This window comes from Rhododendron vialii, chromosome 4a, assembly GCF_030253575.1.
Source record: "Rhododendron vialii isolate Sample 1 chromosome 4a, ASM3025357v1".
NCBI classification, from domain to species: domain Eukaryota; kingdom Viridiplantae; phylum Streptophyta; class Magnoliopsida; order Ericales; family Ericaceae; genus Rhododendron; species Rhododendron vialii.
The window spans coordinates 10935070-10962868 of NC_080560.1; the positions used below are offsets into that span (position 1 = coordinate 10935070).

Here is a 27799-nt window from a genome sequence, read left to right on the forward strand (position 1 = left end):
TATTTGTATAAATATATTCTTTGGCTCTTCCAAAAAAACAACAAATAATGTTAGTTGTGCAAATCTATTTTTTTCTCTCTTTAAAATAAGGCAACAGATAATGTTATTTGTGTAAATATATTCTTTGGCTCTTCCAAAAAAACAACAAATAATGTTAGCTGTGCAAATCTATTTTTTTCTCTCTTTAAAATAAGGCAACAGATAACGTTATTTGTGTAAGAATATTCTTTTGGATCTTCAAAAAAAAAACAAATATCGTTAGCTGTGCAAATCTATTTTCTTCACCAAATTCACAAAACACATAAATCTTCACCAAATTCACAAAACACATAAATTCTACCCATGAACTGATCATGCACACACCACATTGTTCAGTGCACGCCCCTCGTATAATTGACACGTTTTTCTCCATGCAACTACCATTTTTTATTCTCATTCTCTTTAATATAAGCACTCAAAACTAGTTTGATCATCTTATATTTAGTTCCTAATTAACCCTGAAAAAAATAGTTAACAACAAATATCAATTACTTCCATTTTAATTATTAAATATTACAATTTTCTTGCAGCAAATATGGTTATCTTTTTAAATTCATACTCTGTATTATATCAAAAACAAAATAGATAATGTTATTTTTGCAAAATCTGTACTCTTTATAATCGCAATAAAATTAATAGATGTGATTATTTGCCTAAATCTGTACTAAGTATTATATCAGAAAAATTAACACATAATGTTATCTTTGTGAATTAAGTACTCTATATAATCGCAACGAAATATAGTTATCTATTATAATCTATATTCTGTATTATTCCCAAAAGACTAACATATATGGTTATTTACTCGAAATCTATAATCTATAAAATGAATAAAACCTAGAAATATTGATATGATTATTTGTCCAAATCAACATCAATGTTTCATTTTTTTGACTTTAGCCAATTTTTGTTGTAAAAAAATTTGAGAGGTGATTTTCAAATCACTGAAATGTGGTCGTAGTCATCTACCCAATTTTGATATATATTTTTTTTTTGGCTTTATGCTGAATCAAAAGAAGAACACTACACATGTTTATGAAAAACTTTGAACACCTGCATGACTATCCACTGAAAGACCAAACATTAAAAAATTATTATGCAAACAAATTAAGTTCGTCACAACTCTGAGATTTTCTCATAAATTGCTGCTCATGTGATTCAAGAAACATCACTGATCTCCGGCGATTTCCTTCTCTCTCTTTCCATCGGTTACCTCCCTCTCAGCTCCATCTTTGTCTTTCTCTTTCAAGGCTAACAAAAAAAAAGAAAGGCAAAATGGAAAATGGAAACCAGCGTATGGCAGCCATGGCCGCCGGGTTCCATCGCCGCCACCACTTCATCTCACTTCACCTCTCCTCCCTTCCTTCTCTCACCTTCCCTCTTTTCCTTCCCGACTCCTCTCCCCTTCTCCTTCTTCCCCGGCCGAACCGTTGCCACCGCCGTCGCGGCACAACTATGTGCAACTGCTGCTGCCGTGGGCTACTGCTCTCTCTCTCTCCTGTGTACTCGCAAGTGGGGTCTGGGTATGGTGCCGGCGGTGGTGCTGCGGCTACCATTTTCGTCGGGGACAGAGAGAGAGACAGCGAGACCCGAGAGGGCCACACGGCAATATAGAAAGACATAGGAAAAAACAACCGTCAATCATTCCCGGGGTATTTTTGTCCATTAAAGGACCTTCGGCACTATAATTGTTAAATCAATGGACTCTACACCCCATACAAACTTAGCGTGGGCTAGTTGGCCCAATAGACTCCTATTAAGGAGTTTAGACCAATTTTCTGCCTTATTTTTGGCTTGCCAAAGCACGCCATAGAAGAGGGCCCACGTATTAGAAGGGTGTATATTACAATACACCCTTCTATCGTGGCATCCAAACAGGCCCTTAGTTCATAAAATAGGCCCGGCCCTTGGGATAGCGTGGGCTTCACACTTTGCCCTCGGTACTCACACGTGCCAAATCCGACCGTTGTCGGCACACCGCGTATTTACTTTCCTACTCCTATTTCCCTTCCAAAACTATACTTCCAGTCAGATTCTACATCGTATCCTCCGTATCCGAAAAGAAAGAGAAAATATATATTAGTTTCCCAAATTCATCGGATTTTCCATTCGCAAATCACATATTCCAGAAATACGCTCCGTACCCATCTCTCCAATTCACCTCTTCTCTCTCCTCTCTGGTATTCTCTGATACAGGGCTAGCTCTCTCACAGAAGAAAGAAAGTTTTTTTTTTGGGCAATATTTCCTCAGAATGGAGAGGTATTACATTGCGTATGACCTCTTTAATATGTACTCTGTAGATATATGTATAGTTGCATACATATTTGTACTCTCTCTTTTTTTGTCTTGTATATGCATAAGATTCTTGATGTGATTCGTCTGATGTATGATTTGGGAATGTAAGCATAGTTTGTTGGTGTTATTAGGTGTATCTACTTCTTAATTAGATTCTAATTTCCATAAGATTTCCTGTGTTTTGTAATTTTAGTTTCTTTATGACAGCATTGTAATTTGTGGTCATGTCTTTTATGATTTATTCCTACAAGTTATATTACTACGGCAAGGCAGCATTACTATTACTGTATAAGATTGTTCTGTCCGAAGTAATTCGAAGTATCAATCTTTTAAGGGTTCCAAAACTGTCTTTGTAGTCTTTTGCAAACTAGTAAAATTGGAAAAGGGTGCTAATTGTTTTGATAACTCAGGTGTCTGGGCCAGCTTACGCGCGCCTCGACTAATCCTGGGGGACCAATCTGCACCCAATTGCAGGGAATCGCAATTAAAGTCGAGCAAAGCTCTGTATGGAAAAGGGTGCTTATTCGGAGAGGTTATTTTTGCTTTCTGGCCTCCTCCATTTATGGTTATGCATTGGGTCAAGTATTTGTGGAGGTATTCATCATTCTAGGAAAGCATGAAAATGCGCTGCTGAATCATCACCTGTTTCGAAACCCACAAAGCTACACTGAGATAAATGTGAGGTGCCTTCATTTTTGTAGCAAAACTATGCAGATTTGATAGTAAGATTCTTTAGTCTGCTGTCCTTTGAATCCCTTCTATGCGTTATTTGAAGGTAATAGTTTTTTGGGATTTCACAATTGTTCTACACAATCAAAATATAGCTAGTTACTCAGTCCTATTGTTTTCTATTCTACCTACTTTTTCTTCTTTGAAATTCAATTTTCTGACTGATTGTTTCATTTTGATAATGATTAGGGAACACGTACCGCACCGACAAATGAACTTCCATTGGCAGAACTATCTCTACAGTGTGCCACCTGCTTTAGGGGGTAGTAATTCTCAGTTTCCGCACCACAGTACCAGTGGAAGGTATTACAACTTCCTTCCGAGCATGCCAACTTATAACCATACTTCTGGTCCACAAGGTTATGGCTCGTCCACGGCAATTCACAATCCCAATCCTTCAGTTCAAGAGGGCTACACAAGCTTCCCTTCCCACCCACCCACATGGTATCTACTTGCTAGAGCAACTTTATATTGTTTATAGTCCATACAACATTAAGTTAACTTTGATTCTTGGAATTCCTAAAGTTTTCCTTTTGCTTGATACATCCCTCCACAGATTAAGGATCCAAACACAACCTTAAGTTAAATGCTGAATGTACCCAGCTTGCAGAAATGGCCTTTTTGATTCATCACGTGTTAGAAAATCCAAAATCCTTAGATGAGGTGGATATTGGATTCCATGTTCTCCCAATTGGAGTTTGTTTAACAGAATTATGCTGATCTAGTTTTGGATGATAATACATTTGCAGTGTGTTTGGATCTTTGATTCGCGAATTGGTTCGTCGAGGCAATTGGAAAGGGACTAGAGAACCGTGATGTTTTAAGGACTAATCTTTTTGTTTTTCCTCTGTAATTATCTGTTGTTCTTCAACTTCTATATTACTAACTGATTATTCCATTTGATCAACACTAGGGATCAAATACCACATCTTCAAAGAAATTTTGATGGATCGCGTCAAAACTGTCTCTCTAATTGGTGGTCCACCATAGAGCACAACAATTCTCACCTTCCAAACCAAGGAATCAGCAGAAGTAATCACTACTTTCATCTTCACATGTCAGATAACCAGAGTGGCATGATGTCAAACTATGGTCCACGGCGTTATGGCTTGCCTGCATCAATCCATAATCACAATCCTTCTATTCAAAATAACAGCTATACCAGTCTCGCCGCTCACCAACCCAGACAGTACCTAGTAGAGCAGCACTCTGTGATTGAAGATGGGGAGATCCGTATGATTTGGAAGTCCACAGAGTTAGCCCAAACTTCATTTTCCCATGGTAATTCATTTGCTATTCTTAGCTTCTAGTTCCTCTTAACTTCATTCTGCTTGCTATGTCATGCTTTCTGTTTTCATATTTCATTATTTGCATGATAAGGCGTTTTTTATGGAAAAAGCAGCGAGAAGTTGCAAAATTGGAAAATAATGTGTGGGAGAGGGAGAGATACTTGGATTGTATTTGGAACTTGATTTTATAGAGGGTTTTGTCGAAAGAAAACATATGGAAACTAGGAAAGGGGTTTGGGAAGCTATTTTGTTCTCTATTTTCTGTTGTTTTTCTTTTCCTGCAAATCGCTTCCCGCATCCAAATCCAAACACACCCCAAAGAAAAAATCAGATTTAATTCATGTCTCGTCCTCTCTTTCTTTAATGGATAATTGATTCGATATTCTAAAATCATGTATTGGGCTTGTGAATGTAAAGTTGGTTATACATATTGTGGTGATTTCTTCACAGGAATTAGTGCCCATGAAGGTTCAATGGAGACAAGGGAAATGAGAAGAATGCCATACCGAGAGAATGAAATGAATGGCTTTGTTGACTCTCATATGCATCCGTCTTACACTGGCAATTACCAACTCCATCCGAATCAACAGCTACCACATATGCAACCTATGAGAGGAAACAATCTCAACCTTCAACCTCAAATGCCATCATCTTCTACACACTGGCATGAAATGGACAACCCTCAAGCACTATACAGTTCACAGGCAGATAATAGGAATAGAAACTTTGAATCCTCCATGCCTGTCGACCAAATGTATAACCAAGAAAATCTACCTTCGGAAGACAACATGCTTGACCTTGACCGCTTAATAATTCAACATGTAGATGTATGTCTCTCTCCCTTTCTGCTGTTTTATTTGACCTTTTCTGCCATGCAATTGATTGTAAGCATTGAAGGATATTACTATATACATGTCCAAGTTTGTCATATTTGGAATCGGAACTAAGTTAACCCAAACTGTCTGTAGGATGTGATAGTACTGGAGGCTTTCGATGTGGATGTGTACCTGCGGGTTGCTGACGAGGATGGGTTATTGTCTTTTGAGGTATTAGTCTTAGCCAAACTTATCTCAGCCCTTGAAAAAGCCCAATTGTTTTCTTGTTTTTTCTTGAATGCGCACTTTGCAAAATACTTATTTTCGTTTTGGGGTGTAGCTATGAATTTATTTTTCATTACACAAAAAATTAACATACTTCAATTGAAAATTCACCTGCAGGAGCTGATTGATCTTGAAGAGCAAATGGGCCACGAAAATACAGGTTTGTCAGAGGATGAAATCCAAAGACATCTAAAGAAAAGGACCTATCTTTCATCTGCAAATCAGTTCAACTTAAATGAAGCTCCTCTTAGCAAAACATCCAGAATTAATGTGAATCAGTTAGATTTAAATGAAGCATGTTCAGACTCGGATGAAGAACCTGATATCTGTGTTATATGCCAGGTATGCAAAAACGATTCTCTTTACTCTGGAAATCGTAGGTGTTGAGTTCTGTGGAGTGTATTATTTGGAGTTTCAGTATCTTAATTGATCCCCGTGGTGACACTTTTTTGCAATTTTGTAGGTCGAATATGAAAGTCGGGAGAGAATTGGGACTCTTGAGTGTGGACATGAGTATCATGCAAACTGCATAACAAAGTGGCTGCAAGAGAAGAATGTTTGCCCGGTTTGCAAAGCTACTGCTTTGTCCATAAAAAGCTAGAAATTTTGTTGGCCAGTGAATGTTGGAGATGCTTCCATTTATTCCGGTAAATCTTAAATTCAGTCCAAAAGGCTTCTGGTAGTTAATTTTCTTTTGCACTGTACAAATGTATATAGTTTTTTTCCCACACAAATTTCTGTAGTTTTTGTCCTTGCGGTATATTTTCGCAATTTTTAGTCATTTCACAGCTCCCCTTACCTTTCTTCGCCCACTAATCCATTTTCCCCATCCTGGAAAACCTATTGTTCTCCAAAGAGAAGTACAAAGAGAACCAAAGAACAATAGAACCAAAGAACAATGGAACTGACAAACAGTACAAGTAACTTCTGTATGTATTATTCTCCAGTTTTTTTTTTCTATGCATGCAATGCATGGTTTGTCACTGCCATTATATGAAACAGAACCTGCTAGTTTTGATGAAAACATATACACGCAAATGCAGGAAAGACAGGAGTAGCTTTCAGTCTAATTGGATTGGAAAGACAGGAGTAGCTTACACAAGCACACACACACGAAACCTGTTGGTATTAATTGGATTGGATATCATTTCATATGGCCACCTAATAAGAGTAGGTTTCAGTCTATACCAAAGACTGAATGCATGTTCATTCCATAATGTTCATTCCATACTCACCAGAAGGGCATGCCAATGAACAATTTTTCGTTTCGTCAGCCACCATCCTACGGCAGTTTCTTAACCAGGCAACATGAGAGAGAGAGAGAGAGAGAGAGAGAGAGAGAGAGAGAGAGAGAGAGAGAGAGAGAAACTAGGTGAACAAAAGAGATGGGCTCACTGTATCTTGACTGGAACAATTAAATCCAAGTAATCACAACACCAGTAGCGCAATGAAGTTAATGAACACAGGAATGTATCAACCATTTTTCCATGGACGATAAAAAACAACTAATCAATCACTTAGGTGCACCAAAAATCAAATTATAGTAATACATTTCCAAAACCCAGTTGTAAGCAATCGAAGATAAACTAACCTAGGTTAGCTAGTAGCAAAATAGTACAAGGCAAAAAAGAAAAGGAAACGACTGAGATAAGAGGAACTAGGGAAGTTCAGAGTGTCATGCCTACATGAGCCGTAGAAACTAAAGTTCTTTGTCTCAACATTCTGTGCTTCTAGTTCAACATAATCAACCATGTTGAGCAACGATATAGAAAAAGGTGCTCCTGCGAGAAGGATAATGATATGGCACAGTGGTATTGTTGTTTTTCTTTGAGACTATGTTGAGCAGCATCCAACTTTCTTGATAGCCGATACATCATCCTTGCCGCCAACATTAATGGTTTGTCCCTTGGGCAGAGTTGCCTGATCATCCCCAGCATCAAGTGCCTTACGGCTGACAACACGATAAATCTGACTTAGTACTTCTGTGAAGGCATTTTCGACATTCATAGACTCTAGAGCAGAGGTCTCCATGAAAAAAGTGCTTTCTTTTTCAGCAAATGCCTTGGCATCCTCGGTGGACACAGCTCGTAAATGACGCAAATCCGCCTTGTTTCCGACGAGCATAATGACTATGTTGGAATCCGTATGATCACGAAGCTCCTTTAACCATCTCTCTACATTTTCAAATGTGACATGGCGAGTGACATCATAAACAAGCAACGCGCCGACAGCTCCTCGATAGTATGCACTTGTGATTGCACGATATCTTTAACAAAGAGTGCAAAATGAGAGAAGAATTTATTCTTAAAGCAACGCAGTGTAGTCAAAATACAAAGTTCAGCAATCATGCAAACAGACTCATATGACCATTTCCACACCATTGGGAAATAAAGCTCCACACCAATAAGAGGAATAATTATCTGTGCAGGGAACTACTTGAAAAATCCTAAAGTTCATCTCCGACAAAGGAGTCATTCTTGTAGCAATGAGGTAAACAACACTGGTAGAAACATGCAGTAGGATATGTCCTCAAAAGAAAGAGACCTCACCAAATTCATACATAATTGGGACAGTTTCAAAACCTGGGAAAAGATGGCTCCAAGGCAAAAGCAGGAACAAACACCTTAGGACTGAAACTACTTAGAGTTACACTAAAATCTAAGTTTGTTGTTTGCCTACTTAAATATGTAAACTGTAAAGTGTATGGAAGACATTAAACATTGAAAGAAAAAAAAAAACTGTGCTCACTTCAAACCATCACTGCAGGAAACTATAGTCAGAAGGATATGGTCCCTCTGAGACATTACCTCATTCTTGTAGCAATGAGGTAAACAACACTGGGAGAAACATGCAGTAGGCTATGTCCTAAAAAGAAAGAGACCTCACCACATAATTGGGACAGTTTCCAAACCTGGGAATAGACGGCTCCAAGGCAAAAGCAGGAACAAATACCTTAGGACTGAAACTACTTGAGTTACACTAAAATCTAAGTATGTTGTTTGCCTACTTAAACATGTAAACTGTAAAGGGTATGGAAGGCATTAAACATTGAAAAAAAAAAAAACTGTGCTCACTTCAAACCATCACTGCAGGAAACTATAGTCAGAAGGATATGGTCCCTCTGAGACATTTCCTTGGAACGTTTAAACTCAATTCAACATAAATTACCAGAAAGATCATATGTCGAAAGGAACTCAACAAAAGCATGCTGGAAATTATAGTAGTACTTATGTTGGAAAACCATTTTGACATCTCACCAATTAACATCAAGTAAAATTAGAAGCATCTGACAATGGTACACGTACGCATCATACGTAGTGAATAGATGTAATTAGTTGGATTCGAATTAACAGAAAATATGACTTTCATATAGCGTACGTGGCAGTGCTACATTATTAATTTATTTATCCAGGCAAAACACTATCCAACAAGTTTGTTAAAACTTAAGTTCCAATATAATTGATGCACTGAGAAGCTAAATAAACTAGTCTAACCACACGCACACATATCTCACAGGAAAATCAAGGATCTTAATGCAAAGTATTTTCAAGAGAATCCAACTCATGGCAATATATGCATTTAGAAAAGAAAAAAAATTTACATGGTAGTAATTGATACCTGACAAACAAAAACCTCCACTCGGCGGAAATTTTATATACCCAAAAGCAATAGGAAATGAGCCGGGAGGTTTCTCCTGTTATCAAGTGATCTCTAGATCCATAACCAATGTGGGATTATTCTCTAACACCCCCCTCGCCTGCAACTCATTCAGCTGTCAAGCGTAGCCAATTTTTTTGTGTCCGTCATCGTGGAGCATGGGCTATTTCAATTTTAATTAGGGATTGTATGGACCCGCTCTGACACCATGTGGAACCAATCCAAAACCAATTGGCAATGAGTGGCTAGACCCCTGTTATTATGTGATCTCTGATTCCATACCCAAGCAAAGTGTGACACTTCTCTAACACACTCAAGTCTCAACTAAACCCAGTACACAAATATCAATAAACCACGCGAATGCTTCATTTCCCACTAGGGCTGCAAGCAAACCGAGCTGCTAGTGGCTCGGCTCGTTAAGGCTTGGCTCGATTTGTTTGGTAATCGAGCCGAGCTCAAGGCTTGTTTACTAAACAAGCCGAGCTCAGCACTCAAAAGCTCAAATCGGCTCGCACATGCCCTGCTCAATTGTATAGGCTCGGCTCGTTTACAAACCAGCCGAGCTCGAACACTCTGAAGCTCAGCTCGGCTCGTTTGCACCCCTACTCCCAAAATTCCCACAGACCATACACTGCTACTAGTACCCCCCAAAAAAAGAAGCTTAAAATCCGACATTTATGCTTTTATCTTAGTTTCCTCAGCAACCAAACCATACGATCCAAACCACAATCCAGATTCCATAGTAACGAATCACTAGACCTCTTTACAGCCTAGTAGTACAGATCTCAAAACTGGAATAAATAAATAAATAAACATTTGAATCAATCGAAACAAAGCCTAACATTCGAGAAAATGAATCGAGAGAGAGAGAGAGAGAGAGAGAGAGATCTGTGTGTATACCTCTCTTGGCCGGCGGTGTCCCAAATCTGGGCCTTGACAACCTTGTCGTCGACGTGGATGCTACGGGTGGCGAATTCGACGCCGATTGTGGACTTGGACTCGAGGCTGAACTCGTTGCGAGTGAATCTAGAGAGAAGGTTCGATTTTCCGACCCCTGAGTCGCCGATTAGGACCACTTTGAACAAGTAATCGTAGTCGTCGTCTGCTCTGTAAGCTCCCATTTTGGTAGGGAATGTGTGTGCAGATGAAAATGGTATAGGAGATCAAGTTCTACTACTTTTTAGGGGGCAGATCTAAATCGAGAGAGAGGGTACGGAGGGCGCCGTTATATATGAAAGTTTTGAAAGGAGAGAGAGAGAGAGAGAGAGAGAGAGCATTCAAAGCTTTTTAGGCTCCCCCTCCTCCTCAACATAGATTTGTTTTTTATTACTCTATTCGCTTCTAAATAAATGTTCCGTCTGCAAATTTAGATATTTAAATAGATGTATTCTTTTAATTCAAAAAATTTGAAAAAATACCTTCGCCCCTAACGTATTTTTTTCCAATTTTTTTAACAAAAAAATGCATATTTTTAAAGACCTATTTTTTGAAAAAAAAAATGTATGTCTTTAAAGATCTAGATTTTCGTTCCAGACATTTATTTAGGAACAGAAAAAGTAGGTGCATAGGAGCATAAAATATTCAAACTCTTGAACTTGTAATGAGATTAATCAATTTGAAAAAGTTTTTTTTTTTTTTTTGTACTGAAATTTTGTATAAATGTTTACTCCTTATAAATCCGTCACAAATAAGTGTTGAGATTTTATCATTTTCACCTCATTAAAAATACTTATATTTTTTATATGCGTTATTTGATTAACTTCGCTAGACAAAAATTATGAAAAATCTTATAAAATATAGTAAAATATAAATTATTTTTAACCTTTTGAAATATTAAATAGTAAAATATGGATAATTGTTTCGGGACGGAATAGTTCTTTTTTTTTTTTTGAAATGTGGGACGGGATAGTTGATGTATACTCATTTGTTTATTTTCTGAAAAATGCCTATATAGGAATATTAAATTGTGGTAAAGTTGGACAAAATCATAGGAATGGCTGCAAGTGGGAAGGAAATATAGCTGTATTGCTCTTTTCCAATTTTATTCACATTCCCATTCCCATTCCCATTCCCATTCACACCCACATTTGTCATTTGACTTGTCTACTCAATAAGAATTTTCAAGCTTTTGAATTTCAAAATTTAGAGGCAAACCTGTACACCTGTTTAGCTCTATTTTTATCATAGGCAATTAAGGAAATTAATAGGTCACCGGAATGAAAACATGGCGGGCTTCGCGAGCACGCTGTTTTCAGAAGTATAAGTGTTTTTTTCTTTATTTCTTTTTTTGCAGGTATTAATAATACTCGTATGAATATTTCCAAGTCCTAGTTCACGGCACCAAGATGCCTGTGAAAATGCAGGAACTGATTTAAGCTTTGCGATACGCCAAACAATCGTTGAATTTCTTATTGCCTAGTATTATTTTGTTTTTTGTAAATTAATACAACATGGAGTTTCCATGTATCTGTGTTGGTGAAAGAATAAGATTCATTCACTGTTTGCATAATAAGTAACCAAAATTGAGGAAAGACTAAAACAAGTGAAATGGGAACATGTAAATATGGTTCACTATGGCTACCAAAAAATAAATATGGTTCACTATGAGGTTACAAAACCATATTCAAGTCGACTGTTCACTCCTTGGGCTTATTCCTCATCATTTTACGCTTGTTCGCGTCCAAGTATTTCTTCCTTAACCGTATGGATTTTGGCGTAACCTGAATAACGAAAACGAATTATAACATTTAAGACAACCAAATCCTGAGTCTGGAAAATATCTGGGAATTAAGTCACCAGGAGCAATAAGTTCTCAAGATTCATACAAAATGTTGAGAATTTCGCAATGTGTACTTGAATCGACAGGTCTTACCTCGATGAGTTCATCAGAAGCAACATATCCGATCGCTTCTTCAAGAGTCATCTGTAGACAACACATTCAAATGTTAGGTCCCACACATCACATGCAAAAATTATTAAGTTTCTACTTTCACCCATAATTTCGTTCATGCTTGGTAACCAGAGCTGTAGAATGAAGATTTAAGAAGCAAATGGTTGAAGAGCACGTACAAGGCGAGGAGGAGATAGCCTCACAGTATCATCCTTTCCAGCAGACCGAATATTGGTAAGCTCCTTAGCGCGAACTGGGTTGACCTGTGACAAGGCAAAGCAAGGTCAGCGACCACAAATTAAAGTTACACCGAAAGTAAGATGAAACCAACTGCTTACATCAAGATCAGTATCACGAGAATGTTCACCCACTATCATGCCATCATATGCCTGCATAGGGAATATAGCAATGCCACATTAAAACGGATGAAAAGAAGCATCCCTTCACTAGATTGTTTTCTTGTTGGAATAAGTACATCGAGTATATATAGAGTTACAGTAGTATTTTGCAATAATCCCACTACATGTGTGCGCGCGCGCATCTTCTTTAGGTTACATCCACGTGACAACATAAGGGTTAGCTGCTAAAGGGATTCCCTTGCACTAAAACTATGCAGACCAACATAGTGATAACCATTGAATAAAATCATCAAGATGCAAAGGAACGGAATACATTCAACAAGATTAATGACATAAGCAAAATGGAACAGCATTTGAAGCTAAAAAATGGAGGTCCTCTGCTGTTCAGATTTGTGTAACAACAAACAGCAAATATAATTGTTGAGGCAAAGGCATAATAAATAAAACTTATCATTTTTAAACCTACCTCCATCCCGGGGATCACAAAGAGAGTTCCACGAGGTTCTAAACTCATGAGTGCATAAGATGTGATCGTTCCACGGCCCATGGACACCTGCTCAATGAATCAAATGACAAGAAATTAGGTCCATGATAAAATTAATGCGCCATGTCAATCTAAGCTAATTTCGAAGTTAATGTACCAGAAGATATGAGTTAGTCATGAACATATATTTCTCAAGGCAAGAGGCGATCGCAATGTATGAGCTCTATGGTCACTTTATTGAACGGCCAAAAAGATACAAAGAATAAAACCATAGCTTCTGATAGATTTAACAAACACTGCAAGATTAGAGAGACATTACCAATACTCCTTTCCTGACATTTCCGAGAGGACCTCGATGTTTGGCATATGCTGCAAAATTAGAGAAGGAAGGCGTCAGCGATAGTATTTTTTCCAGATTAAAAAACAAAAAGCAACAGGCATGAAGAGCTGCAAAAAGGTAAAAAAGCAAAGGGACCAAAAATTGAAGGGTAAATGAAGGCACAAGTAGAACATGAACGTAATGAACTCCGGTGATATAATTTCAGTCAACTAGCAAGAAAGAAAGATGAAAACTTGAAAGAACTGGAAATTATACAGTTAATCTACATAATTGAACAATAACCAAACCAAACCGAGCCTTATGTCCCAATCACTTGGGATCGGCACATAATTGAACAATGCAGTTTAAAAACCAAAGGCAAAGGATGAAGGGTCAGTTTTTCAATGAACACAATCAGACTAGAATCTATAAAGAATGGAGACTTGCTTTTACGACATGTATCGGTGTTACGCTCTTTGGACTGTTGGACACTCGGACAAGTTGGGGACACAAAAAGGACACTCCTGTGTCCAGAAACCACCCAGAAACGGGTGACAGATAAAAAAGTTATCTGGGGCGGATTGTAATGTGTAAATGTTATGCCCGTTATGAATTGTGAAGGTCAGAATTGCACCCAGCATTTCAGTTCAGGCTGTAAACAAGATTTACAAGATTTCACATGGATTTTAGATGTGTAAATGTGTAAATGTTATGCCCGTTATGAAATGTGTAAATGCTATGCCCGTTATGTTATACCCATGTGATCAGAATTTCAGTTCAGGCTGTAAACAAGATTTCACATGGATTTTGCCTGTTCCAGTTTGCTTTGTTTCGATTGTAAGATTTACATATTGTTATGCCGCACTAAGAGCAAGTCCAAACAAGCTCTATAATGCTCCAAGTCCACATCTCAAAATTGAGGGGATATTTTGTAATTTACTCTCCGTTCTTCAACTTTTTGTACTCCCAGAAAAATACTCTTAACAAAATCCATGAAGCAATTATATCGTCTTCACTCCAAATTTTTTGGGGTGGAACTTGGATCGTGTGTGATTTTGGACAGTGGAATGGAAATTTTGGAGGACCAATTCACATATACAAAGCTCTGTGAAAATGAGAATTCTGTAGTTGAGGATAAACCAAATTATCTAGTTTCACAAGATGGGCCCGTCCCAGACAAAGAAAGAAATCTATCTAGCCAACTTTTCTGTAAGTACAAATTCCAGCCAAAATAAGAAAGGTTACTACAGGAAACAGTAATCGGAAGGGAAAAATCTAAAGTCAAACTGAAGGAAGGAGGTAAGAATATAAGGCAGCACGAGCTTACTCAGGAAAGCGCGGTGCATAAATCCAGTGCCACGGGTGTCACTGCTAAACACACTTCTGTAACCAACCAGCCCCCTGAGTTTCAAGACCAAAAAACAAAATTATTTTCGAACACGGGAAGAAACCAGTATCAAGTGGAAAGGGCAAAAACAGAACAAATGCATTTGAAAACAAGAAGCTACAAAAATGAAAACCTACCAAAATAACAGTTTTATATAGTCAACTGCGTGTTTGGGTTTGATGACGTAAACGCTATGTCATCAGTACTTGCTTTACGCAGCCGATGTAATTATACTCCATTCTTCACGCAATACATTGTAAAAACTTATGTGAGCCGTGGATTTTCGCAACTACACAGTTGGGAAACCAAGTAAAAGCTTTGTCTTGCATTCTCTTTTTTTTTTTCTTGATTGTTCTTCGCGCATTTATGTTTGTTGATTTGGCTGGTTTCTCGGCGTTGAGCCCAAATCATGCCTCAAACGATGATATTTTCTGATTCATGACGGTCCACTCAATCAAATATCAACACTCACAAGATGTATGAACATGTGTATGTACGCAGCTGCATGTAACATGTGTAGTACTCCATCCTCTTGTCACATATATTCAACTGTGCTTCAGTAGTTCAGTTTGCCATGAAATATTTAAAACAGTATCTTTAGGTAGGAGAACAAGGTATTAAGTCTGGAGGCAGCATATTTGAGCATATTATGCCAATGATTAAATTCTGTTCCCATTTCACCGACTTTGCATTAGCAAAGCACACAATAATTAGTTTTCTCTCTTATCAATTTTGGTAACCTTTATGCCATGAATTTGACATTAACTTAAACATTTTCCACATCAACTTTGAAAATAGTTGCGGTTTTAGTAATTTCTGAAGGAACAATGGCAGGGATAACAGGGCCAAAACACGCAGGGATAAGCTGTTCAAAAAAATAGAGGCAAGGATAAAGAAGTGCTTCAGAGCCGAACCCCAATTGGGTAAAAATGATTTTTACCCAAAATATTCTAACTGCCCATAACCTTGAACTCCCATAAAATGAGCCTATATTCTCAAAATTGCATTTTCTCGAAAAATTTGCATTTGCATTACTCACCACTATTGCATAGATTTCAGCCATCATAACTTAATCGCCTCCACTTCCAATCCCCGCAACCGTTATTTTTTCACTCATCAATGATATCATTTCACTTTTAGCAACATTTTAATCTCAACCAACCTCTCTAAATTTGGAATATGGCCCAAAAAGGAAATAGTAACCAAATCACAAACATACATATGTTTGCGAGCAGATGTTTGATTCCAAGGTTGGAAGAGGAGGATCACAAGAAAAGGGTGCTAAATGGAAAGACAGTTGGGCAGCAGCAAACTAGTTTTTGTTACAAGTTACGTACCAAAAGAGACTCTAATGGTACAAGCTCACATTCTTATATTAGTGAGAACAGACCACCACAAAAGAGAATCAGTCTAATAAACCTGAAAATAGCATGAGGTAAATCAGCTAACGACCAAGGACAATAACAAAAGCAACGTGTATATATATACAGCATACACACACACACACACAATTATGTACATGGATATCAGATGTATGAAGGACAAAGGTTAGTACCAACCTGGATGGACAAGTCAAACACATTCTGGTTCTGCCGAAATTTCCTGGGACTGGACCCATGTCAGTAACCTCAGCTCGTCTGTGAGATAAGGCTTCCATAACTAACCCCACATGCTCTTCGTTTACCTGAAGTGACAATAGAAATGAATGGCGGTTCAAAACTTAAAAGGATTGCACGCATATACAATCTACAAGTTCTTACCTCAACAGTCACTTCTTCAATTGGCTCCAGCTTTTCACGATTCTCAGTTTTATACCTGATTCAATTCAGGAATATTTTTCACATAAATAGAACAAAAAAGCCCCCAGAATAGCCATTGCCAAGACTCACGATATACCCTTAAAAATTCTTGGCGACATCGGTTGTTCGGTTCCCACTAGAACCTCTCCTTTAACACCACAATCACCAACAAAATTTGCCAAAAGTTACTACCATGTTTCACGTGATAGTACTAATATCACATATGTAACACAAAGTATGACCCTCACACTATTGAAAATGATTAATTGATAATCTCGTATTTGGCTCAGGCGGGATTGGTTCTTTTGAGGGCTCAACATCCAGCCTGACCTTGGTTGCTTGCAGATATCAAAACTCATGCAAGATCAAAGCAGCCCAGGCAATCTTATTGATAATATAGTCAGATTCAACGATTAGTGGTGCAGTCAGATCGAATCCTACATCAGTATGTCTCAATAATACTAGTAAAGTCAGCATTTGTTTAAATGCACATGCCAACACGTGTTTATATCTTACCTGTTTAAGCTTTGTCAAAGTATTATTCTCAAACTTTACAAAACCAAGAAATAGAGTTGCGAAGAACTCAATCAAAGGAATCCACAGTTTTGACGACAGTGCTAACTTACAACACATCAACCAAAATTATTGCTTCTTAATGTTGTCAGAGTACAACCAGGTTTTACGTTTTCAAACTACCCTCAGAATAGTACTCCCTCCATCCCAATTTGTTGTGTCCATATTAACTTTCCCAAAATTTAAGGAAACATCATAATTACATTGACTTTATCAATTTTACCATTTTACCCCTTTAACAAAATATTATAATTTTGTAAAAAATAAAAATAATTGAATCCAAATTATGGTATTATCCACAAGTAGTAGTCCTATCATGTCAAATCAAGTTTAAATTTTGAATATGGGAGGGAGAAAATGAGGGGTAAAATGGTAATATGAACATTCAAAAATGGAAAGTTTTGTAACAAGCACATCATTTTGGGACATCCCAAAAGGAATAAGGGCATAACAAAGTGGGACGGAGGGAGTAAATAGCATAACTTAAAGATTCAGCGTCAACTCCAAACGTGTAACAGCAGACCCTTTCTCTTCCTTGATAGAATTCTTAAGGGATTATGTATCAACATACCTCTGCCTGCAGAATGCAACCCCAATACACTTCAGCAGGAACCAAAATTTTATGTTCTTTTCTATGAGAGTTAAAGGAGATTGAATATTGATTCTCCACATTCTGTATAAGCCATTTGGGGGCTGGAACTGAAGTAATTTTTTCCCATATCTAAGTTAAGAAGATTGGATTTTGAATCTCTAAATTGTGGAAATGCAGCAGGATATGTGACCTAAACCGTTGGGATGTTACACGGGATGAGCAATGCCTGAAATTCTATCATTACTGACAAAATTTAAGTAATCATCAGTAGGACTCTAGTTAGCTCAAAGCTTAAATCTGCAGGTCCTCTTCAAAATTTAAATTGAACCATGTTACCGATGAGGTTTACTTCTGGACAACATAACAACCATATTATATGCTAACGTTTCAATGTTACTCCATTGTTTCCCTAGAAGGCAAATCTGATGAGGGTAAATAAACTGGAATAATTTTTAAGTTTGACATCTCTTCACAAAAGGTGCATGTACGTTGACATGTGATTCTTCCATCCATAATGATGTCAAAATAAACATTAAGCACTAGTAAAATGCCCAAAACTAGGTTCAAAGAAAACTCACATGACTTTAGGAGGTGAGACAGAGAGCTCAAATCCTTCACGCCTCATATTCTCAATTAAGATACCTGATTCAGCGAGGAAATTACACTTAGCATATACCCAAGTTTAAAGCTGAGAAGCAGAAGAAGTGCAAGAGGAAATTGTATCACTAAAGAATTATAAAGTAGTTCTTTTTCAGCCTTTTTAGAGGTCCCATTGAAACTAGATCACATGTATGATAGGTTAAGAAAACTAACCCAATTGAAGCTCTCCTCTACCCTGGACTTCATATGACTCTTGCAAACCCGGGATGACATTAATGGCAAGATTTGTTTCTGCTTCAGCCACTAGGCGATCACCAATTTTTCCACCGGTCAACTATATCAAACAAATCAGAAGATCAAAAAGGGTAGCATGGTCAACAACATTAGTGGCAGAAAAAATTAGACGCCTGACGAGGAAGCAGAAGCATAACATCGTTCTGATGTGAAAGCAGAATAGTAAACAATATAATTCAAATGCACCTTGAGGTGCCTCTGTCTCTGATTTCGTTACAAGCCAAGTACAATAGTTATAAAAAAAATACCAATAAAAAGGGTATAGAAGGAAAAATGCCACAAAAAGGGTATAGAAACAGGTACATAATATAGAATGTGGTACAGGTGGTGCCGATATGTTCTGAGATGATACTCATCTTGTTTTCATGGTAAGCACACGAGGGCACGGGTTTTTTTGATAAGCATCACATAAAACTTCAGAAGAGTCCAAGTAACATATCGGTCAAAACAAGCCATGTTACAACTCATAGGGTAAATGTTGGCCTAGGAAGTTCAGCTTGAAGAATGACATAAGTATTTGAGTAAATTACACCAACAGGAAGTGAAGGCACACAAACTAGATGAGAATAGAAGCCAAAACAACATTATTAGAAAACACAAATCCATTATCCATTATCTACCTTTCGTGAGAGTTATAAAAATAACTTATAACTACTGAAGTATCCTATACGCCTAGATAGAATCAACGAAGTGCTTTGAAAGCTTGAGCTTGTCTAGCAAGGAATCATTTACTTTAATACAAGATATCCACAAGTAACTAGCCAGTGCAAACTCAAATAGTCCATATGCAAAACCTTATACACAAGGTTATACCAACATAGCATTGCAGTACATACATTGTTTCATAGGTGACGGGGTATGGAGAATGTAAGGCAGAGGAGGTGGGGAGGGAAGAGCAACAGTGTGTTTGCCAGTGGTAACTGGTGTGACCAATTGGAAGAGGGTTGAGGAGTACGCAAGTGCTTCATAGGTCTGATGATGTGCTGTTCTAATAATAGGTATCTTCTAGATTGCCCTTATCTCAAGGCTGTGGCCTGTGGGTATCATTTGACAAAACTTAGAAGATCTTCAAAATACCCAGTGAATCTTATAACAGTCTCCACAGGTTATAAGGTTGTGATTTTGATTGGTATAAAGAGGATGTGGAAGGTTTCATCGTCCACTCGCGATAAGCAACAGTGACACAAATGTAGGATGAAAAAGCACTCCAGAATAGGTCCAATGGGATAAGGATGCATATGTGGGCCCATTATGTTCTTTTCAGATCTATTCCTCCCTCCCCGGACCCCAAACAACACCCTTGAAAGAACATCAAAGAGAAAAGATGAAGAAGAGAATTTCGGACATTGCCTCAAATAATACTAAAATGGTTAACAAAGAGATAATAAAAGCCTTTACATGGTAGCCTTTTTTATTAGGTAACTTGATACTGAAATGGTCATCCACTTTCTGAAATTCGGATAAATTTGTTATTAAAACGCATAATTCATAGTTCAACTAATTAAACTGACCCACTTTTCAGAGAGAGAAGAGAGACTATGGGCCGTGGGGTTACAACTGTAGGGTCAATTGGGAACTGTTATAAGGCTTTATTTAAACACAACTGTGAATATGGATCATCTCCATCTAAAGTAAAGAACACAAGAACAAAAGATAAAAGAGAACACTTGTCAAACTGAAAAATAACAATGGAGGAAAATATAAGGCTCACATGGGTCCCATCACGACCAGCCAAAGGGGAGTCATTGACACCAAAAGTCATTGAAATGGTTGGAGGATCCAGCTCAACGGGGGGCAGAGCAGCCATGACCTGGAGAATATTGTCAGACTCGGGAGTCAGTTTAAAAGTCCGACAAATACACTAAAATTCTACTCATGAAATCCTGGATTCAGAAGAAAATATTGGAGCAACATTAAAGAACACATCACTCCAAAGTTATGGAGAACAAATGGGGCAAACAGAGAACTTTTGTATCAAGGAACCCAGTGCATCATCAGCAATTTAGACATTAAAACCAAGATGAGAAGCCAACGCCATGCTCACATGCCTACATAGGTTTATGTATCTATATGTGCAAATACTCGTATGCATAGCAGCATAACGGATTAGTTTTTGAAACCTTTGAAGGGCACCTAACTCTGAATTGACTTACGCTGCTTAGTCTGAAATGAAAAAATGTGAATTAAGAATGAGCATCACTGAAGAGAGTAACATGAAAAATTCTAATTGTAACCAAAACTTGTTAGGTGGACTGGACACAACAAGATAATGCTAATCTGCAATGATGTAGCCACATAGTGCAAATCGAAGTATTTACAGAAGATTGTAACGTTAAATTTATGCCTTTTTGTGCATGTGCATGAATCATATCATATGCTTTCTTTAATGAGCTTTGTTTGGAATGTTTAAAACTTCAATTTTCTCTCCTGAGAAGGGGTGGGCAACAAAGAAGATAAAGATCAATTATCCCTTACAGTGCAAAAGCTACAAATGAATTCATGTACCTCCACATTTGCCACTGTATGTCCTATTGATGGACTTGCCAACCCGGCCATTGATATTATATCTCCAGCTCCTGCACTATCAATTACAACCATGCTTGTACCCTTCTTTTTCATCAATTTCACCACCTACATATAGGAATTGTTGATTAACCCAAGTAGTGTCCTGAATATTTAAAATGGTAGAAGACACATCGTACGGGAGAATACAATATGAAAACTGTACTTCCTCAAGTTCAGGGTGAGGGGTTTGCACCTCAGAAGAGAAAACCAAGAATATTGTTGAAACTTTTGAATTCGTGTATAAGGAGATTCAGAAAGACCAGCCATATAAATGCTCATACTTCGTAACAAGAACAGGGGCTCAACCAAAAGAGCTGACCAAGTAGATGTCATTGGGGTTCATTACTCATGCTTAAAGATCCAAAATCTGATGTGGGACAGGTTTGTTTCGAACGTCACCATTTTACCTTGCGGTCTCACAAAGGGGTTGAGCACCAAGCACCAAACACCATACCACCCCCGCCCCCCACCTAGTAATATTTCGACAACTTCAAGACATGGTCGGGATCTCTCGCAGTTGAGTGCAGGTAAGAGGGCTAGAAGTAGCAACCATTGGGAAGCAAGATATAGGTCACTTCAGCCCATAGCTCCAAAGATCACCTACGCAAATTTCCAACAGGAGGACGGGATCCTTGAAACAGAGGGCAGGTTTACTTGGCAACCACCCTCATTACTGCAAGCTAGGAAGTAGAAAGAGTAATATATTGAAAGCCTAATGAGGTTGGCAATTTTTGTATTACAAAACTGCCAAAGTCTTTGATGGGGTTCTTGGAAATGATTTCAACAAGTAATGCCGTATTATGCTATTCGAAAGTCCTAGACAATCAGAAAGCCAAGTGCAAGGTCATCACTTCAGTTCCATTGGTGCTGCAAGTGTTGCAGCATATGATAAGCAATACTAGTTTGCATCATGGAGTAGCATCCAAACATTTTGAAGCCAATTTCCAGAGAGAAACAATTTCCTCATCTTTTATTATCATGAAACTGGACTTTTAACCTAGTTCAAACCCTGAACTGCAAATTTTTAACTAATATTGTTCATCACTTAGAGAACATGACAATAGCCTGACTTTTATATTGAGCAATAGTAGTTCAAACTCAATCCAAGGGTAAGACGTCCAATACCACAGAAGTGTAATGACATTGGATGACTTTACTACAATCAGGCAATTAGGACTACCAACCTTTCCTTCTTCAATTTTCTCAGCCCCAGAATCCGTTTTTCGAAGTCCATGTACTCGGTCACCAATACGAATAAGTCCAGAAGAAACACGACCAGTCAATATTCGCCCAAGATAGAAGTCCTTTTCCATCATAGACACCTGAAATAAACTGTCAAGCGTCGTTTTCAATGTTCCAAAGAAAAAAGTAAAACAGGGAGAGAAGGGAGCCTGGGCATTCTCCCAAGAACCTACAAGATAGCAGAACCTCCCAAAGAAGAAGGAAGACGGGGGGATTCAAAGACCCATAAGGCTATTGTCAGCTCTTGGATAGGGAAAGGAATTGTGAGGAAATAGACTAATTGAAATGGATTCACAAGAAAAATGGATTGACAAATACATCTTTCTTCTCATTTTCCTACTCCTGCTAAAATAAACTCCACCACGTTTTCTTTAACACCGAATTCTCAAAGAGAAATGCTGGAGTATTCCAAAACATACACCATCCACTTCATATTATAATAATAGGTCCAAAGTGAAACAACACTAACTAACAATAAAATTTTATTCATGGTCAAAGCACGTGTAAAGGTCATCCTTGTTCCTCGTGATCAGAGGGGAAGAAGGTTCCTATTCTAACAGCAACCTCAACTATCAAAGGCAACTCAAAGTCAGATTGAGAGGAGACTCAACCCAAGTCAGGGCAACTCTATTACAATTCTTATTGTAGCAAGTGAAAATTCAAGTAGTTCAGTCATCTCATCAATGCAAGAACCTGCATCTAAAATTCATCAGGCGAGCCCAACCTTAAGTAAATAATCAAAATATTAAGAAAAGGCATGACTGCATGTGGAGATGCACTGTAGCGTGGACCAGACACCAGAGCCCCACCTTAAGCCAATAATCGAAATATTCAGAAAAGCCATGACTGTGCATGGGTGTGTGTTTGCAACTTTGCACAGTTACACATATATTACGAATGTAGCTTGAAATCCATATCTACTACCAACCATCATCTGGAACGGTGCATCAAGGCTTGCTGTTGGCGGTGGGACATGTCGTACAATTGCATCAAGCAAATCTGCCATATTCTTTGCATCATCCGAAGGGGTTTTTGTGAAGGTCGACGAAGCCCATCCCTCTTTAGCAGAAGCATAAAGAACAGGAAAATCTAGTTGCTCCTCTGAAATAAATAGTAATAGTGGTTATTTAAGTAGAGTAAGACTTAGCTCAAAAAAAAAAGGTCGAGCAAATGATGGCACAGAAGTTTCCACAGAATATATATTGCACCTGTAGCACCAAGATTCGCAAAAAGATCAAAAACCAGACTCTCAACTTCATCACACCTTTCCTCAGAGACTGCATGAAAGGTTAAACATGAGAGATGTAGATGTAGGAGCAATGATCATATGACCTAATAACATTCAGACTAAGGAATAAAGTACGTTCTTGCATCAGCCACCCACTCAGGTTGAAAAAGCAACACTTACTCCATACCAAGTAGTATAAGCACTTGGACGAATGAGAGAACCAAAACTCTGGATTCTCCTCCCTCTTAGCTATTCATTGTTCCATATTTTCCTCTCTTTTCTCAGTACTGTTATTGACTTTGTAAGTTTGTATAGTACCCAGTACTTGAAAGAACAAACAAAACTTATTGAGATGCACATCTAAATAGTAAGTTCCAAACATTTACACTAGTCTGGAAAATGTTCCTAGAACTTCAACTTCCCAACACAAGGAAAAGAGTGTCCTTGTCCCAATTATCTGTTTGTGCATCCAGAAGTAGGATGGACCCACACAAAATGGCTTCAGTTCTAGGATGCTCATACTAGAAAATGATAACTGGAAGTCATATTTAGGCAAAGGACAATATTCAACCACACAGTTACAACAACGAAGCCACTAAAGCAAGCAAAGCTGTCATGACATCAATTAGAATAATGGCCAAACAAAACTCGACTCGTGTCCATTTTTTTATTTTTAAGTTTTTTTGATAACTCAAGTGTCCGGCCCAGCTTACGCGCACCTCGACTGATCCTGGGACTCAATCCCACCGCTTACTTGTGGGGGATTGAGACAAGTTTGATCTTAGTTGCAGGGAGCTTCTAAAGTGGTGCCACTCCCATCTTAGGAGCGCACTCCTGTGCCCCCAACTAATGATCTTGACGAGAGCCCACTCCATTGAGATGGAAGCACGCTCCATACAAAGATGGGAGCCTTTGCGCAATCCTAGTATAAAAAAGCATGGATTTACCACTTGGTTTTATAGATTGGTCTCTGATAAACTTATATATATAGCCCAAGTCATGATATCTTGAAAAGAAAACCATATATTGTAACACTAGCCCATTTCTCACACTTATGTTATGGTGCATTTGGCACATATTTGTATTCCCTAAAATGACCGTACTTTTAAAGTGTATATTCTATGCTATATTATTTTCATCATATATGTACACGTTTGGTTCACGATCCCAACCTTAGGAGCTTCTATATTCCCACGCTCCCCTGCCCCCGCTTCGTGCAACTAAGAGTTTGATGCTCAACATCTTATCATCTAATGAACTTGATCAAGTTTTCTCACATACAAGTGCCACATCCCTAAGATGTCTAAATTCATACTCCTCAAAATAAGAAATTGAAGTTTACTGACAAGTGACAAGTCAAGTCACTATCACAAAAATAAAAAATACAACTAGAGCTAATTATAGTGAACTCCACTGAGGTTTCTGCCCATTGAAGAGACCTCCCTTGAGGTTTTCAAAATATCACTTCACTCCATTGCTTTACCTACCAAAACCTAGATTTTCCCCTCCCTTATTTTTTCCATAGCAGCGCTCAATTTAACAATTAAATGACAACACGACCCATATTTTTCCTCCTTGGATCTCATCCCAATTCTAAGGTTAACAAATAATCCGATGAGATAACATCCTAAATCTCTATAACCAAACAATGCAGAAAATTCTGAATCATGCATATGTTATCCACCATCCCTTCCAACCCACTCTACTCCCTCTCTTCAATTCCTTCATCTCCCCAGCCCCCATTACCATCCACCCTCCAAAACTACAAAACTCAGAACCCCTCCCCTTCCCACCTCAGTCCTCTGTCTTTCAAGTTCTGCCCTCTGCTTTTCTCTCTCGACCCCCGTGCGAATTGCGACCCACCTACACCATCGTCCACCCATTTCAGAACGTAATACAATGCAATGGGCAATATGCACTAAATGTGACCACCATTTGTATGCTTTTGAAATAGGGCATCAAACATTGAATGGAATGCATCCGCGTTTAGATATGCTAATCCAAACATACATAATACAACACACGTCAACAAGAGGTCATACCTGCAGGTCTGTCCACTTTGTTTAGAAGAAGAATAGGACGTAAACCATATTTTAAGGCTTTAGCAAGTACAAACTTTGTCTGGGCAAGCGGACCTTCACCAGCATCTACAACCAAAATGGCTCCCTCAACCATCCCAACTACACGCTCAACCTATCAGCCAAATCATCAAAACAAAAAATTACATGAATCATAAAGATGCTAACAATAAAATCAATAAATACATAAGGGCCTCTTTGTCTGTTTTGACCATATCAATTGTAAACATCCAAAAAATTTAAGAAGTTAACCTTTCTACATCAAAAACTTATTCTTCTTCTAAAACAAATAATCAGATATTCCAAACCATAGGACACTGGCACAATGCTGAGATAATTCATTTGATCCATTGTGCTTTTTGAGTTTTTTCAACATTCCAGTGCCTCAGTTTACTAAAGAGCTATGCAATAAAAGAAATCAAGAAGAAATGTACTTCACCACCGAAATCAGCATGTCCAGGTGTATCAACCATGTTAAGCTCATTTTCCTTCCACGAAATAGACGTAACCTGCAATAAATTGTCAGGAAATCAGCTCCAATCTCGTCCTTCTATATTACCCCAACTATAAAGCAATCACCAAAATGTCACTTTCCCACTTTCCTATTTACCGGAAGTCGGGCACCCACTCCCTAAATACGTCAGGTGTGGGAGTGGGTAGTTGAGCTTGAGTGGTTTTACTACTTTCCCCAACAGTTAACTCATGCTATAACAAAGGTAGTATTAAATTTTATTTTACTTTTTATGTTTGGTAATGCAGGGTGTCCCGGGCCAACTTGCGTGCACCTCTGACTATTCTCTACAGACCTCCCACAGCCGTTTCACATGCTTACGCGTGGGGTAAGGTGGCCCCAAGAGTTGCTAGCCCCAAGAGTTGCTAGTGAGGGGAATCGAACCTAATAACTTAGAAGGGAGCAAACTCTTAAGTCCCAAGCTAAGACCATCAGGCCAATCCCTTGGGGTTATAGTAGTAGTAAAATTTTGTTTTCTATTAAGACAATGCTAGAAATCATTTCGCGACACAGCTTCAAACATTTGTTCACACCATTTACTGTTCTCCCTTTCTCTAACTTCGTGTCCTATTTATGTTTCGTCAAATAATTTCCGGACTCCACTTTCTATAAACGCACTCCAAAATTCGACTTCCGTGCTTACAATTACATGCAACACAGGCACTAAAACACAATATTTCGAAGTGCAATTACAATACTTTCGTTTTTCCTTCATTTTATCAGCAACCAAACAGTAGATTAGGGTTTAACAGCGAAAAAACCTCGAACCTTGGAAGCGATAGTGATGCCGCGCTCACGCTCGAGGCTGATGGAATCGAGGGCGCGTTCGTGGGCGATGTCTTCGCCGCATTGGCGGAGGAGGCGGTCCATGAGTGTGGTCTTGCCGTGGTCGACGTGGGCGATGACAGCCACGTTGCGGAGGCGGCTGGGGTCCAGCGCGCCGCCGGGAGCCGTGGCGGGCGCGGGGGCCGTCGCGGCGGACGAGAAGGCGCGGCGGGCATAGGCATAGGGTTTGGGAGTGGCGGTGGATTTAGTGGAGTAGTAGTAGGTGGAGGTGGATAGGGATTTTCTGGTGGTAGACCAGAGAGACCGGAGCAAGGGACCGGCCATTTTTTTTGGAAGAGAAATGGCGGTTTGGTTTGGTTTGGTTGTGGTGTGTTTCAGCTCCGATGGAGCGACGTAAGTGGAGTCGAACAAGCGAAAGGGTTATAGCTTTATAGGGTTTATGGTCCAAGTCCAACGTCATAAAAGACTAGTCCAACCATTAGTTAGGTAATTCTTCAAAAATCTCCACATCTACACGGGTCATGTGACTTTGGCCTTATTTCAGAACGAATTTTAAATATTTATTTTTTAATAAAGTAATTTCAAGCTTAAAATAATAGACTTAATAAAATCTAAAAATATGCAATATGGATATTTTTGAAAGATCTTATAAAAGGTGAAAAAAATCAAAAAATTATTTTTATTTACATTATTTTTTAATTTAAAAATATGAAATAAAATACTTATTTTTCAAAAATATATTCTGGAACAGGCTCTTAGGTCTAACCCATAGGCCCACTGTTTTTTTGCTGCCCAAAGACTTGTTTGTTTGAAAGACTCAAATTTTCTACGCAGAGTCTTCAATAAATTTTCTTTATCTATCTATCTCCACCTATTATTTTTAAAAACCTCCCTCAAAATCCAAACCGAGTACAAGTGGTTGGTTGGTTACTTGGAGTTGGACTTTCTAGTTCAATATCCAAGCTTCCAGTCTCCATAAATG

General features: G+C 38.4%; 3 protein-coding genes across 5 annotated transcripts; 1 reads left to right on the plus strand and 2 right to left on the minus strand.

Moving 5' to 3' along the window:
* The first annotated feature begins 2058 nt into the window (after positions 1-2058).
* LOC131322329 (uncharacterized) lies at positions 2059-6201 on the plus strand. Of its 3 annotated transcripts, none has more exons than XM_058353627.1 (7): positions 2059-2311; positions 3254-3508; positions 3978-4345; positions 4804-5180; positions 5322-5399; positions 5571-5795; positions 5917-6201. In XM_058353627.1, the coding sequence occupies exons 1-7, from the start codon at positions 2292-2294 to the stop codon at positions 6052-6054; spliced, it is 1461 nt and encodes a 486-aa protein (XP_058209610.1). In that variant the 5' UTR covers positions 2059-2291; the 3' UTR covers positions 6055-6201. The 3 variants fall into 3 exon arrangements, with proteins under 3 accessions (XP_058209610.1, XP_058209611.1, XP_058209613.1); XM_058353628.1 differs by having other exon boundaries at positions 2059-2299; XM_058353630.1 differs by lacking the exon at positions 2059-2311 and adding an exon at positions 2583-3013.
* A 721-nt stretch (positions 6202-6922) lies between these two features.
* Positions 6923-10428, minus strand: LOC131321728 (ras-related protein RABA1f). Its single transcript, XM_058352637.1, has 2 exons — positions 10011-10428; positions 6923-7719 (listed from the first exon to the last, which is right to left on the minus strand). Exons 1-2 carry the CDS (start codon positions 10229-10231, stop codon positions 7287-7289), a joined length of 654 nt encoding a protein of 217 aa, XP_058208620.1. The 5' UTR covers positions 10232-10428; the 3' UTR covers positions 6923-7286.
* A 1064-nt stretch (positions 10429-11492) lies between these two features.
* LOC131321725 (uncharacterized) lies at positions 11493-27249 on the minus strand. The gene is made up of 19 exons (XM_058352633.1): positions 26800-27249; positions 25955-26029; positions 25485-25635; positions 23423-23491; positions 23143-23315; positions 22157-22294; positions 20913-21038; positions 20119-20217; positions 18327-18447; positions 18092-18155; positions 16310-16364; positions 16109-16233; positions 14490-14563; positions 13163-13212; positions 12826-12912; positions 12339-12389; positions 12180-12263; positions 11983-12033; positions 11493-11830 (listed from the first exon to the last, which is right to left on the minus strand). The coding sequence occupies exons 1-19, from the start codon at positions 27139-27141 to the stop codon at positions 11747-11749; spliced, it is 2019 nt and encodes a 672-aa protein (XP_058208616.1). The 5' UTR covers positions 27142-27249; the 3' UTR covers positions 11493-11746.
* Between the last annotated feature and the right edge of the window lie 550 nt (positions 27250-27799).